The sequence below is a fragment of the Ursus arctos genome, unplaced genomic scaffold (genome assembly GCF_023065955.2).
Source record: "Ursus arctos isolate Adak ecotype North America unplaced genomic scaffold, UrsArc2.0 scaffold_4, whole genome shotgun sequence".
NCBI lineage: Eukaryota > Metazoa > Chordata > Mammalia > Carnivora > Ursidae > Ursus > Ursus arctos.
In genome coordinates this window covers 55,504,539-55,520,426 of record NW_026623056.1, presented here as the reverse complement: position 1 = coordinate 55,520,426, position 15,888 = coordinate 55,504,539, and the positions used below count along the sequence as shown (strand labels likewise).

General features: G+C 35.3%; 1 protein-coding gene across 3 annotated transcripts in view; it reads left to right on the top strand.

Annotated features, from left to right (window-relative positions):
- Window positions 1-15,106, top strand: part of EPHA3 (EPH receptor A3) — a 348,397-nt gene extending 333,291 nt beyond the window's left edge. For all 3 annotated transcript variants that reach the window (XM_044381195.3, XM_026490828.4, XM_044381192.3), the window contains 2 exons: window positions 6,164-6,319; window positions 12,337-15,106. In XM_044381195.3, the coding sequence (XP_044237130.1) occupies window positions 6,164-6,319; window positions 12,337-12,442 (262 nt within the window). In that variant the 3' untranslated portion in view covers window positions 12,443-15,106. The remainder of the gene's footprint in view (window positions 1-6,163; window positions 6,320-12,336) is intronic.
- The last annotated feature ends 782 nt before the right edge of the window (window positions 15,107-15,888 follow it).

The window sequence follows — 15,888 nt, the reverse complement described above, 5'->3', positions numbered from 1 at the left end:
TGTAATTTATTTATTATTATTTCTTTTGCTTTTTAAGATTTCTTTGTTTTAGAGAGAGAGAGAGTGTGAGTGGGGGGGAGGGGCAGTGGGAGAGGGAGAAAATCTCCAGCAGGCTCCCTGCTGAGCATGGAACCCAACATGGGGCTCTCTCTCAGGACACTGAGATTATGATCTGATTCGATACTTAATGGACTGAGCCACCCAGGCGCCCCTTTAATTGTAATTTAGAATGAGGTTCTGCAGATCCAATTAAACTCAGTTAATTTATTGAAATGACGTAAAATATATTGTTCCATTATATTGATCACTAACTTTGAAGGAATTTATTTTTATTAACTTGCAGGATAAATAGGAGCAAACATAAGTAATACTAGTAATTTTTCCCTGTTAATGGCACTATATTAGTGTAAATAAAATGCTTTTGATTTCTAAGAAAACATAATATAATTATTTTTGAGATAACTGTTTTGACAAATACTGCATCTTTTAAGAGACGTCTAGCAACCAAAAAACAATCTATTTCTCAACATGACTTTGACCTCCAAATCCGAAACTGACAGGGTGACTTTCCTCATTGATCAAATATGATGCAGAACCTTTCAGAGGGAAGCAAATATGCCAAAGACCCAGATGATTTTTTTTTTTAATCTTAAAAATCAAAGTAGGTAATTTTGCCACTGGGAGGAATTAAACCAGATGTAATAGCTGTAACTGCTAAGATTTTTATCCTTAAGGCCTAAAAATAACTAAAATAAACACAATGACTTTACTTCTCCTTAACGTGTCATGTATATACTACTCTCCTGTTGGGAACTCTATATACTCAAAATTATTTTTAGTTACTGATACCAAGTTAGATTTTCTTAATCTTATTTGGAATTCTTAATGTTAGTGATAAAAAGATCAAGATTATAATAAATCCACATTTAAAAAATTGGCAAATACAAGGTTTCCCCCTGAAATATGGTGAGAAGTAAAAAAATTAATAAATCATAAAAGACATCGAAAATTAGATCACTGGTTTCAGACAATAATAAAGATAGATATAGTTAATATTCTGCCTTTAAGAAACTATTCAAAACAACAGACAAAATGTAGATAATTATAGTGATATAGTGTACATCTCCAACGTTACTGATATTTACTTCTAAACGTCATGGGATCTACCTATTCAGGAAATGCATATTAATCATTATTTTTAATACATGTAAATAAAGCCCTTTGTATACCAAAAGGAGTCTTTTTATGTTATAAAAGGATAACTTAGCATTCAATTCTAGTGATTTGGAATTCTAAAGCAATATTGAAATAACCTCATTGTGAGAAGATATTCTTGGGACTGGCCATTGTTTATTGACATTTGGTCCCCAGTTATCAGGTGCTAATTGGTATGAAACCATTTGCAGGTAAAATAGGAGTTGATGGGAAGAAAACATATGTATACCTCTTTAATGCCACAGTATGAAAATCCATAAAAGAATAATTCACAAACCTAAATACAAGGAGGGAGAGAGAAGGGGGAGGAAAGTTATTTTTTTGCTTCCCCTGAGCAAACATGTAATTTCCATGATTTCTTTTTAATGACTGCGGTCTGCGGCCAGTAGGTACTGATTTATGAAAAGCTGTAAAAGATCAGGTGGAACTCGGCGGGACATCGTTTACAGCTGCATGGATTGAAACCTATCTAATTTGTCTAGTAAAAGTGTGAGCTCACGGTGCACATCACCCAGCCTATAAATTTCCCCTTCAGACCCAAGTCTGGGGCCGGGTCTAAAAAAAATAGCCAATGCTTGCAGCTGCTCAAAAAGCCCACATTCCCTTGGTGCGCATGAAGAGACATCACAGGCTCTTCACAGTGAGAGACAAATTCCTATCCATTGATAAACTCTCCAGATGTCCTCTCCGAGGAGGGAAGGAACCAATTTTTATTTGAATTCCCCAGAGAAATCCTGGAAGTGGAAAAATGATACTTTGCAGGGCTGGTTATTCTGAGGTCACTGGCATTAAAATTAGGCCATTCTTTGTCTTCATTGTACTTTGATCCAAGTAATCAACAGAAAGACTCAGTTGGGGTCACTCTAATCCCTAATCTGCACGTCCTGTTCCATTTCAGTTTGTTTATACTAATTTTCACTAAACTCTTGTTGAGTCTGGCTATAGTGTTGAGTTTAAAAATACAAACCAGTTTGAACTGAGAAGAAAAACTTCTGCATTTTGCTATTAGGCACAGTTCATAAATATTCTGAATAAATGTCCTGGGGTTTGATTCTTCATACCCACAAACCCATAAATAAAGGAGTATTGCTGTTCATGGGACCAAGAGTCGACAAGAGTCGACATTGGATTCTTTGCTACAGCTACTGTAGAAATCCAAGCTGCGGGGTGTGTGCACGTGCACACGTGTGCACGGATGCCTGTAGGCGGTTTAATATTTTATTGTCTTCTACGTATGACTTCATTTTTCTTATGAAATTGTCTTACACCTGATTTAAAGGGATGCCTATCAATTTTGTTTGATAAGTCGATCTGAAGGGTCCATGTTCTATGTAATGCTGGCTAGTGACAAAAGCTATTTCACTCATGAGGGCCATGCTAAAACAACCCAAGAATATCGTGTAAATTTTGGAATCTGGCATGTGTATCTGTATCTGTAATTCTTCAAACTCCTGGGAAAGAAAACAAAACTGAGAAATTTTCAATTATGAAAATAAACCTTTTTTCAGATGAGTAATTAAGAGTCATAGAAAATTATTTATACAAATGCCCCAGAAGAGAATAATTTCTACAATGTTCAATTTATATTGTGTAGTTTTCTAGGTATTCCTTGAAGGAAAGAAAATCAATGATTTTTAAAATAGTATCTAATTTTTGTTTCTTTTTTCCTTTTTTAAAAGATAACCTGAGTGTTAGTTAAAACTAAACCATAATACATAAATGTAAACTATAAGCTCTATAATTTTAGTTTTTAATTTATAAATCAAATACTTGAGGTAGAGAAAACTGAAATAGTTGAGTTTCATGTAATGGAAAGAAGTTTGAAAAGCCATCCATTTTCAGCTGTCCTCTTCTTTACAAATGATCGTGAGAGGAAGAGAACTGGCTATTGAGCTACTTTTTCCACAGAGGAGAAAAATACAGCAGAACCAAACTGTCATGTTGCCAATTTTTTATTCCACTCAGTATCAAAATTTCCTTAACATTTCATTTTTATCAAATAATTAAAAATTTATTTTTATCAAATAAATTTAATGTATCCCCATCAAAATCCAAATGAATAGTCAATTTACATTCTCTCATGTGTCTCCAACAGCAGCATGCAGGGCTAGGACATGATACAAAATTGTTCAGATTTGAGAATATTAATCTCACATTTAAGCATGTTTCCTATGGGAGTGAGGAGAAATATTATTAATAGTAATAGAAATCTCCCAATTAAAAATTCCTTTTAAATGTGGATAGAGTTGGCATATTTGTAGATTTGCTTCACAGAAAGATTTTCTCTTGAGAACATGAGATTTACCACATTTCCTAAATGATAATCAATGGTTAGTACTCATAGATAAAACACTACGCAGTTTAATTTTGTCAGGATGGCTCCTTTTGTTGTTATTTCATGCTATTTCTAAAAAATATTATTGAATCGGTACTTTAGAGAGCTGAATTTGTTTCTAAAATAAGGATAAATGCATGTTAGTGTATTCTTCATTGTTTTCATGTCTTCTGACAATTCTAAATGTTGAATTTACGCACTGCAAAAAATAGATTTCATTTAGGCAGAGTATTAATTTTTAATATATAAGAAAATGTGAAGTTTAGTTAACAAATCCTAATATTGGGGATTTTTTAAATAATTTTAAAAAGTTTTAAGAGCTCAATGTTGATTCAATTCAACTGCAGTATCACAAAACATGAAAGATTGAATGAAAAGGTAAAAATCCAAATGCACCTTCTCAATTATAAGGTAAAAATTAGGTTATGATGCACACAGTTTTAATGTTAGTAAAATATATTTTGCAGTAATGAAAACAGAAACTACAGAAGTCAGAATAGCATATCCATTTGCAAGCAGTGGTTATAGAATCATTGTGAGCTTGTAAAAGTTACTGGCTATTCTAATGAGGTCCCCAATTATACCTGCTTTACAAGGTTGTTGCCCTATTATGCTCATAAGATTGTACATGACTAAACCTCTAGTTTCTCAGAAAGATAATTAACAGCATCACCACATTCCTAGTATTTTTTATAAACTGGAATTTATTGTTATTTTCTTTTTGAAGTTTTAAAACCTTCAACCATTTGACTAAATACATTACCTTATGTCAGAATAACAAATAGCTAACCGATAATATATTACATGTCCACACATCAATGAGTATCACTTGCATGTGTAATCTTTTTTAAAACCTTATTTAATCTTCAGTTGTGTGAAATCTGTGATCATCATTCCCATTTTACAGATGAGAAAACAGACAAGATAAGAAAAATCACTGGGGACTCCTGGGTGACTCAGTCGGTTCCAAGCATTGGACTCTTGATTTCAGCTCAGGTCACGATCTCTGGGTCATGAGATAGAGCCCTGTGTTGGGGTCTTGGGCTCCTGCTAGGCATGGAGCCTGCTTGAGATTCTCTCTCTCCCTCTCATCTGCCCCCAACACTCTTGTACGCACACGCTCTTTTTTTCTCTCTGTTTTTCTGTCTCTCTAAACTAAGTAAATAAATCTTAAAAAAATAAAAAATAAAAAACGACTGAAGGTCACACAGATAATATGTGCCATACCCAGGATTCAACCCAAGCCTGTGCACTAGACCACTACACTTTATGGGATATAAGAATCAAAGAGGCCACATCATGGAACCAGAAAGAACTTAAGAGAAAACATGGAAAAAGCAATATGAACAGAGTTCTACCTAAATGGTATAGCACAGTGGCCAAGAGTGTGGGCTTTGGTACAAAATAACTTGTGTCTAAATCCCAGCTCTGCCTCTTTTGCCTGAGGAAACCAAGATTTGTGATTTAATCTCTTTTAGTTTTGGTTTCCACATCTATTATAGGGAGATAGCATCATTACCTGTTGTAAGAATTAGAGCCCTTCATATCTGTGTAATATGCTTAGTATAGAAGCATAGCATTCAACGTAATCGTTATTGCCATTGTTGTTAATATCCATCTCAAAACAAAGGCCTTCATAACTACTTTTGTTCACGCTCCTTTCCTTAGGAGGAGAAAATAAAGAAAGAGGACAATCAATTTTCTATCTGGCAACTGGTCCCAGTCTTATGAGTCGAAGGACAATTATACGGATCACTGAGAGCTGAAAAAACACCCCAAGGGCATTTTACCAATAGGCTGCTTCTTTTGGCTCTCCCAGGATAAAAATATTGTCCCCTCTGTTTCTTTTATATCCCTGCTGTTCCTTTGATTCACCAGACCTTGTGGTTGGTCATAGATCTATGGTCAGACCTGTAATTATATAAAACAATTCTAGAAGTTTCCCTCCATTATGATTGTATTGTGCAATATAAACCACAGTCACAATATCTATTATCTATTTATCTCTCTCTCTTTCATCTTTCTCTATATATCATGAACTCCACTTGGTGTTGTCATATATGTGAGAAGATCATTTATTGTTACTCATCTATTTTTTCTATTCTTTTTGTGATTTTTATTTTTAATGACATATGTGACATTATTTACATCTGTGCTGACTTTATGTCCTGCTGTAGTATAATCTAGGTTATTCAACTGTCCTTTAGACAGCAAGCTGTACAATGTCTACAAATAAACTTCCAGACAGCTAAGTACCCAGTATGTCATATCTACTATAACTGGATCCTAATTACCGCCATCTTTGCTAATAGTTAAAGAAATTAAATTATAGAAGTATGTATGGATCTATTTGTGTATTCCACTGGCAAAGTTTCAATGCTTTACAAAGCAGTTGTGAGTGGAGAAGGAAGCACTGAGACAAGATGATTACACAGTATTCTTGCAAGCTGCCAGCTTGAACAGATGAAGCCTTCATGGCAGATAAATTCCACAAATAAACAGGAACACCACATGAAGTCTGGAAGTTCCTGCTGATGTTGGTGTCAAATTTTGACACGCAGCAACTCTGCGGACTCCTGATCTCTCTTCCTTTGGTGTTTTCTTTTCTTGCAGGCCATCAAACCTTCTTCTGGACCAAAGCAATGTCGACATCACTACCTTCCGCACAACAGGTGACTGGCTTAATGGTGTCCGGACAGCGCAGTGCAAGGAAATCTTCACAGGCGTGGAGTACAGTTCTTGTGACACCATAGCCAAGATTTCCACAGAGTAAGAGAAAGTTTTTAAGACTGAATGATTCTGAAATTTCTAGTGGACATACATGTTTCGGATTAATGAGTCATATGTGTTAGCTGAAACTCTTACTGTCTTATGTAACCACTAAGCTGAGTCCTGGGTCTCTTTGTCAATGACACATTCTAGATTTATGTGTGTTGATGTGTCTTTCCCCTCTCACCATAGCTCCTCTCAATAAGTATCTTCATTGCACTATGACCTTTCTCAGATCGACCAACAGATACATACCCATCCCCAACCCCAATGACCCAAGTTCTTAATTCAAGACATAAGAAAACATCACATGATGATTAGAGCATTCCTGCATTTGTGATTTTCTGTTATTTACAACAAAGCCTAATCTCTACAGAAGTGGAAGATTAAGAACTAAGTGGATAAGCTGGTATACAGGGAAACACACTAAAGTCTAAAAGTAATTTTTAGATCAACTAAATAATTGTATATGATCATCTACTATTGAGTGTCTACCCTGTGAAGGATATCATGTTAGAAAATGTAGTTAAAAATATGTTTAAGACATAATATTATTGTTTCCCTTAAAAGGTTTATAGTGAGATTGGAAAGACAGGATATACATAATTAGTATGCATTAATTAGTGTTAATTTATGGTTTCATATGTAAAAGTCATATATCAAGTATAACATGCTGTGTTTCTTAGACGGGAATTCTTGCTAATAGGAATTCTTTGATATGAACACATGGGCTTAAGAAAAAGGGGGTTTATAAGGAATCAAGTGAATCCAGTATATGATCAATAAAATTAGTTCTCATTCACAGGGTATGGTAATTGAGAACTGAAAAATGAAGAGCCAGGAGCCATATTCTCCATCTCTCTGTGAATGAAAGCCAATTTAATTCACTTCCTAATGTAACTGCATTGTTTTTCTTTTTTTGCACAGTGACTTTTTTTTTTTGCATTTCCATGCACAAGTTCCTTTAGTCTTATCCTCTCCATCTAATATGTTAATATTTAAATGTTGAATATTTAAAGACATTCACTGTCACCCCATTGGTCATTTAAGCAAAGTCACTGTGGAGAGCAACATATTAGATGTCAAAAAGGAGTGTACAGTATAATTAATAGAGAGGCAAGTGCCTAACAAGTAAAATTTACCATTTATGATACAGCATTCCAATCAGAAACACAAAAGTTCACAAAAAGATCTTTAGGAGGGGTATGTTCCTGTTGAAGAGGAGAATTTGCTCTTAGAAAATAAACCCACTCCAGTCTGTTTGACACGTGTTGGCATTTCTGTATGAAGTGGAATGTAATGCTTATTGAATAGACTTCTGACCCAGTCGGCAATACTATTTGAGTCTCTGTGCTAGTTATTTTGATCAGACACAGTCTCAGGATATATTCATGTATTTACATACTTTTACAAATTCTTATTTTAGTAATGTAAACAATTAGGCTTATGCTCTACAAGACACCTGCTTCAGAGCACAGAAGCATAGCAAAGAACAAACACAAAGTTGGACATTTCTGCACCACTGCCAGATTTTCAAAGGCAAAGGTATACAAATGTTTATTCTCCATCAAATATCAACACTCAGAGCTCTTAGATAATGAAAAAGCATACTGAAGTGGATTAGCAGAACATTGTTAATATGATTAACTGTTAGCTCACAGTTTAAATTCAGTCAGATGTTAGAAGCTGTGAATGTGGTAAGAAAGCTATTTGCTTAAAACAATGAAGTGGAGACATTTGTTCTACTTCCAAGTTTCGGATGTGTTTGTCTCCCCGGTCTGTTGTTGGATGGTGAGCTCTCTTTGGCTGGTGAAAATATTTTCACTTAATTATTATTATTTGAATGATCTGTGAATGTACAGTGAAGTTGGAAGCCGACTTTTCCTGGGAGACACTCTTTTAGGTTTGTCCTTCACACTAAGCCAGATGGTTCCACATCTCTCTCTACTTCAATCCCCACAATGTTCTTTCTCCTGTCCTTTCTCCTCAATTCAGGGACAATGTAGAATTAACATCTATTGACCTAAAACTCCTTGCAAATAATTGTTTGTCTCTGGTGGTGTGTTGTCCTTCATGCTCCTGGTTTATATAATAAAAATGAGAATTTATTTAAAAAATACATAATACACAATTTGGGGAAATCTAATGAGGCAACATTTTTACCTCGAATGTTATAAAATATTTAGCTTGGTATTTCATCCTCCCTTTTGCCATCTTGGGCTTTTTGTTTAAATGTGATTCCTTTCCATTCCATTTTCTTTGTGCCATCCAGGCTCAATTCAGAAATGATTCTCTTGACCGAATAACTCTAGAGATTCTTTTGAAATAGGACAGAATACCTAAAAAAGGATATTGAATTTCTTTTTTTCTTCTATCCAGACTTTCAAGTTATAGGAAAAGGTCAATAGAGGTTTATATCCAAATAAATAATTATCTATTTCAGTTAGTGTAGGGACTTCATTGACACATAAGCTAATCAAGTTATTTAATTTTCAAATGAAATCCAGAAAATATGCAGTTTTGTTCAGTCAAAATAATGCATGTCTTAAAATATTATTTCATAGTCTATGATGGATTTAGGGAGGTTAATGTGAAAAGGGAAGAGAGAAAGAGAAAGGGCAAGAGTGCTTATAGAAACTGGAGAGAGAATTGAGTGTGTGGAATGAATATTAGGCAGATTAATTGCTACAGGTCATTATCCTGCACCCTTGGATGCCATTCTCACAGTGTCATCACCTATCCTTTGCCTTTGAATTGCCAGCCAGATAGCTTATTAACCTCTGGTCTCAATCTTGAGCTGCTCTTTAGACTTGAACTTTTCCACTGCTCTTCTGAATAGCGTAGTCAAAATGAGATATACACGTGGGAATGTTATTTAGACTACAGGAGCTGGTTGTTTACAACCATTTTGAACTTGGCAGGCTGGTGGGTAGGAGACATTTTGGCAGGGGTAGGGAGGATAGAGGGGACATAAAAATCCAAGCTAAGGTATAACCTAAAGAGATAATTATCTTTTCTCATAGAATCATTTCCATTGAATATATACAAAATTATGTATCTATTTGCTTATGTTGGGTTCCAGGCACAGAATCTGAAATAATTTTGTGCACAAGATTTCTTGAGGAGTGTGTTTTGGATATACATCTATAAAAAAAAGTGTTGAGGGGGAAAAAGTGATAAGGGGGACATTGGGCTGAAGGAGAAAACTTGTCCCTTCCTGTCGGAACAAGAGTCCTAGAGCTGGGCTGGCCCTTCAGAGTTGACCCGAACTGATCTGTGAACTCTCGTCATCTTCTCTTTTCTAGCCACTGGGGTACGGGTGCTTCAGTTCCATAGAGGACCAGGGCCGAACATCATAGCATGTATTACTCTCCTACTATGCTTACATTTCTCAAAGAGCTTGGGAATTTATTATATTAACTTGGAACACTTTTTCCTATTTTCCATGATTATCATTTTGTTTTTTAAACTTCTTTAAGAAGGAAAAAAGGAGGACAGAGAAAAAAATGGCAAGTCATAAGAAGTATAATATAGAATTGGAAGAAAGATGAGAGAAGAAATACATAAAGATTGAGGATCTATTGATTTGTACAAATATATTTATATCTGCCTCGTTTTCTGTCTCTAAATTCCCATAGTTTAGGGATAGGTGGGGAAATGTTTGTTGTTCATTTAAAAGATAGATCCATGGTATATAAAGAAGCAAAATCCCATACAACACATATTCTCAGAAGCAGGGATCAACATATGTAAATAGCCTATGTTACTCCAAGTGAGAGTTTCATTATCCACAGTTACACAGAGCAGCAAGCTTGGTGTCACCATATCTCCCCACTAGCCTTCCTGGTGAAGCAAGTCTGCTGGAGTAAAATCAGAGAGGACTCTGACAAGATACGAGTTGTACATTGAGAATTTATCAGCCCCTTGAATGGTAGCAGGGAGATAACCAGCAGGTCATCAGGATTTCATTCCCAGCCTAGGTGATAGGAATGAAACCCAGTCTTTGTTATTTTTCTGTAGCACATGCATAAATATCATGTAGATAGCTTCTAAAATGGTTACCTAGTGTCTGCTTGCACACCTTTGTTGCTTGGGAACCCATTTCTTAAGAAATCCATTGGTCCATTTCTGTGTAATTGAACTCCCAATTTTTCCTTCTTTTCTTTGTGATCAATATGAAGGAACCCCTTCTGTGTGTGTCTGTGTGTGTGTGTGTGTGCGCGCGTGCACGCTCATATTTGCATGCATACTTCTCCCTCTGGCCATTCTTAATTAGCCTTGCACTCCTTGCGAAGTGATACTTTACTCCTCTGTCACCTTCCCCAGATAAACATATTTTAGTCTATTGGTTCATTCTTTATTAAGTAGATATTGAGCCCCTACTAAATAATAGCCATTGTTCAGGGTGTGGTTGCTAAGCAGAGTACAAAACCAACAAGAATCCCTGTTCACATGGAATTCACCTTCTTGTGGAATAAGATAGAGAATAAATAAAATAAATCAGAAAGAAAGGCAATACGCTGCTTGGTGATAAATGCTGTGGGAGAAAATGAAACAAGAAAAGAAAATAGGAAATGCAGGTATGAGTGCAAGAGGTTTTACAGTATTAAATCGGAAGGTCAGGGAAGGTCTTCAGAGAGGACTGTGTTTGAGTCAAGACCTGAAAGAGGTGAATTTTTGAACAAATACTTGAATCAAGGTTATTTAATTAATCACCTGCACAAGCTTAGCTAAGTCTCCCCCCCCCCTCAAAATTCCTTTTGTTCTTAAAATCTTTATTTTTAATGCCTGGTTTCTAAGTTTAAACTATTTTAAGTTAAATATTTTTTTATAAATGGAAATAGATTCTAGTCACTGCTTCTACTTGGAAAGGAATTTATACTTTAAAGAAATTGTTTCATTTATCTATGGCTATATAACAAACTACCTCAAAACCACAATTTTATTGTCTATCACAATGTCATGGGTTATGAATTTGGGGAGAGTTCAGGTGGGTGATTCTTCTACCCTAATGTTAGTGTTGATTGAAGTATTCATCTAACATGAATCCGGTGTAGTCCAGAAAGCTCGAGATGGTTTCATTTCTGTTTGCCCTGATGCAGATGGCTACATAGCTGGCAGTGTAGACTAAATGCTTACAGATGGTTCCTCCAATGTCATAGTCTCAAGGAAGTCAGACTTACATGGCAGTTCAGGGCCCAGTGATGGTGTCTCAAGAGACTAATGGAATATTGTACTTTCTTGAGACCTGAATATGAAAACTGACACAGTGTCACTTCCAACGTACTCTTGCAGTGAAAACAGTCCCCAAGCTGGCCCAGATACAAGGAAATAGGATAATGCCCCGCAAGAATTTCTGGTCATCTGTATTAGCTTCCTAGGGGTCCCATAACAAATAACCACAAACTTATTGTCTTAAACCACAGAAATTTATTTTCTCACAGTTCTGGAGGCCAGAATTTGGAAATCAAGGCGTTGGCAGGTTCAGAATCTGCTCCTAAATCTCTGGGGTATGGGAATCCTTCTTTGCCTCTTCTGGCCTCTGGTACATTCTAGCATTCCTTGGCTTGTGGCGACATAACTCCAATCTCTGCCTCCATCTTTCCATGGCTTTCCTGTCTGTGTCACTTTGTGTCTCAAGATAGTCTCATTGGATTTAGAGCCCACCCTAAACTAGTATGATCTCATCTTGATCCTTATCTTGATTATACCTGGAAAGACTCCATTTCCAAGTAAGGTCACATGGTGAGGTTCCAGTTGGACAGAAATTTTGAAGGCCACTAGTCAACCCACTACACCATCTATTCTTCCATAATGATACAGGTGGAATGATCAGGATATAGTACATGGACGATGCAAAAATCAGAAAATTAAGTTCAAAGCGCTGGGATATATGATTACGCAAGCTTTGCTAACTGAAAATATATGATTGTGCAAGCTGCTAATTGAAAATCTTCTGCTGATATACTATCCAAGAAATCAGAATTCTCACCACACATTTTCTTCTTTATTTACAGTGACATGAAAAAGGTTGGCGTCACTGTGGTTGGTCCACAGAAGAAAATCATCAGTAGCATTAAAGCTCTAGAAACACAATCAAAAAATAGTCCAGTTCCGGTGTAAAGTGTTATTTCTGGAAGGAAGTGGTGGCTGTGGAAGATGTAGCATCATTCTACAGACAGATGATAATGCTGGAGATGCTGGTGGCAATTCCAAGCCCAATAAGACACTCAGATATGAATACAAATGCCTTAACATGGAATTGAAAGACTCTTTATTTTCCCCTATCATTTAGTGGATGGGAGGGGGGTGTATTTTGTTTTGTAATTGCTTTTTTATATTAGTTGATGGGTTAAATTAAAATTCTTCAGCGTGGAATGATGAAGAACTAGCATAGAGCCATTGATCATAAACTGATAATCATGAAAGTGGAACAAGTATAATGACAAAATGAACATGGTGGCTCTGTTTACTAATAGCCACAAAAGAAAAGACTTGTGATATTTTTATACACAGAAGAAATCTGTAACAGGTATTTTGTTTCTTTAAAACCAAGCAAAATAGAGGAATTTATACCTCAAACTATCTGGCCATATATACTACCTTTTTCATTGTATTTTTCTCTTTTATCTGTTAAAAGCATATAGAAATGAATTTTGTAGTTGTTTTAAGTACTATACATTTTTAATTGTTAGCTTCTTAAGTATTACCATGTAAAAATGTGTCTTAATTTTGAAGAAAAGTACATATTTATTTTCTTTTGAATTGTTTTTATTATTTTCTATTTATGCCTTGATGATTTAATTTGGATTTGTTACAGCCAAGTGCCAAATGTTCTTTCAAATTGTCAGCAGTAAGAAACATGGTAAACTAGACATGGGGAATGATGGTTTCTTTCCAGATTTTCTGAACCATCCGCTTCTATGTACCTATATCTATATATAAAATGAAAGAAACCAAACCCCTGCCCTGCTCATACACTACTCTAATCTCAGTTTGAATTATCCCATCCATTTTTGTCTCTCCATTTATTACAAACTGTATTCTGCTAATTTAGTGTAATATACTGGCTTGTATGTAATGGATTCTCAATGACATACCTGCCCTGCTCTGGTGCTTAGGGGACCATCAACTCCCTCCATTAGTAAAGGAGCTACGTTAGAGCTCCTGAGTAGAGAATAGCTACACTGGACAAAATTGGAATCCTATTTAGATTGCTGCATTAATTGGCAACAAAGCCTAGAGGCCAATGCATGAGTCAAAAAATCACTTGCTGACTGGCTTTGAAATGTCACTTAATATCTGCTTAAACTTGTTGAGCTGTTTATAGGGAATAATGAAAACTAAACTACTCATCTGCATCTCTGGGGTTTAGTTAATTTAATTAAACATTGTGATCATCAATAGCAGGCATTATTATCTTTAAGAGTCTTCCACTGAAATGCACCTGTTGTAATTTTGGTGTATAACTTAGAAGCATTGAACTTCTCTGCATTTGTTGAGCATCTGATTTTCAAACGAGCTGGTTACCTAGCAAATGACTCAAAATCTGTAGACAACGGAGAGATCTCTCATTGCAGGAACTTAGATTTACTATTCCATAAGGGCCAAATATGAGTATATTCAGTAATATCTGAAAAGATATACCTGATGGAGATCTAGCCACTAATATATTGTGAAGCAACAGCTTAGTTCTATCTATATTCTTTCCTACGCTGATACGGTCATGTTATGGGAATAAGAAATAAATGCATATGTCACAAGAGTTGAATGAATAAATCAAAGCTGCAACCCTTATGTTCTTATGCAAAATGGAACACTATACAGCTGACAGTCACAGATCAAAATTCACAAGAGCTAATCTGTTGTAAATTTAGTGTGATAAGGCTTAGGTTGTGTTCCTTCATGTATGAGATTATTTCTTAGATTTCTGCAATATTCCTTATAGTCAAATCATGCTATTAGAATTCTGTATTGGATATATAAGAGCATGAACTTTTTAAAAAGATATATGTGATTATGAAATTAATTGAAAATTTCACTTAAGCCTGCTAGAAGCAGCTAAAAGACATATATTTTTTTTTTTAATCAGACATTTTGTTTGTGTTGTGGAATGTTCATCGAGACCTAAATCGGGCTTCAATCTCGTTTTTTCCCATACTGGCGTTTATTTACTTAGGTACTATTCTGAGCATACTCAAAATGTGTGCATTTCATGAATTAATAGAAGTTGAGAATTGCTAGATCTGTTTAACTTCTTTTGGCTGTGGTTTCCATTTGAAAGTAGAGATTGTATACACAGTATATTGCTCTTCATTTTTTCTGCTATTTTTCTATCTGACCTCTTCTAAATTTACTTTACATGCTTTTTACTCTGTACATATGTAAACAAAACAGTGTACGATTCTTAACTGTGGAGTAGAGGTACTAGAATGCTGATGGCCATCTCTTTGTACAGGACCTGCATTGACTTTCAATAAACATGAAACCACACTTCTTCACAACGTTATGTACCATATTATCTGTTTTGTATCTTAAATTTGATTTACATATATTATTTATTTCTGGTAACTCACCCAGTTTATGTTGTGCTAAGTATCAATTAAGCCATGTAAAAATGAGATATGATTGGCATATGTATTTACTTTAAACTTGTGTTTTCAAAACTTACTTATTTAGTTTATATCGTACAATGTAGATGGCCTCTTACTAATGTAAAATGATTTGTAGTGGAAACATTTATATTTTTATAATAAACATAATGAAAATATTTTTTACAGATTGGAATACGGAAGTGGTCTTTGAAGCTTTTTTAAATATTATAAGATATGTGCTTATTTAAACAGCAAAATAATGAAATTTGTATAAGCCACAAAGAATGTGCTTCTGTTTCTTTTGTCTCTATTAGTGAGGAGTGTTCATATTGTATAATCCACTCTTTTATCTGAATCTCATTATCAAGAAGCCAGAAAAAATGAGCAATAAATATTATCTTCATCGTTAAAAAGCACACTTTATTAGGCAAATCTCTTTTGATTGTAAGTGACAAAAAACAAATTAGTTTAGGGAAAAGGAGAATTTTGAGCCCATGTGGCTGAAAAGCCTGGAGATAAATTTCCTAGCTGAGAGATCGGGTAGAGTAGCATCCCGGAGTAAGTCTTTTATTCTTTATCTTCTTCCCTTGACCCTATTTTTCTCCCAACTAGATTAGATTGTCATTCTTGTGGAATAATGATTGCCTTCATGCTTTGCTTAGCTCACAGGCCCTATGTGAATCATTTTGGGCAGGAGAGTGAAATACTGAGATTGGCAAGTACTTAGTCATGTGCTTGCCCCTGGAGACTGTGGGTGGGGTCAAGTGGAATTGATGATCTACACGACTAGAGGTATCAGAGTGGTTTATGTCCAAAAGAAAATCAGAATGTCATTTATGAAAAAAGAAGGAAAGAATTTTGGACAGGCCAATTAAACAAAAATGAAAAGCAAACAACTACAACTGCAGATAGCACCTAAGAAACACCTCATACTTTTTATAAAGTTGGTCCATCGTCATTTGCCATCTAGTTAGA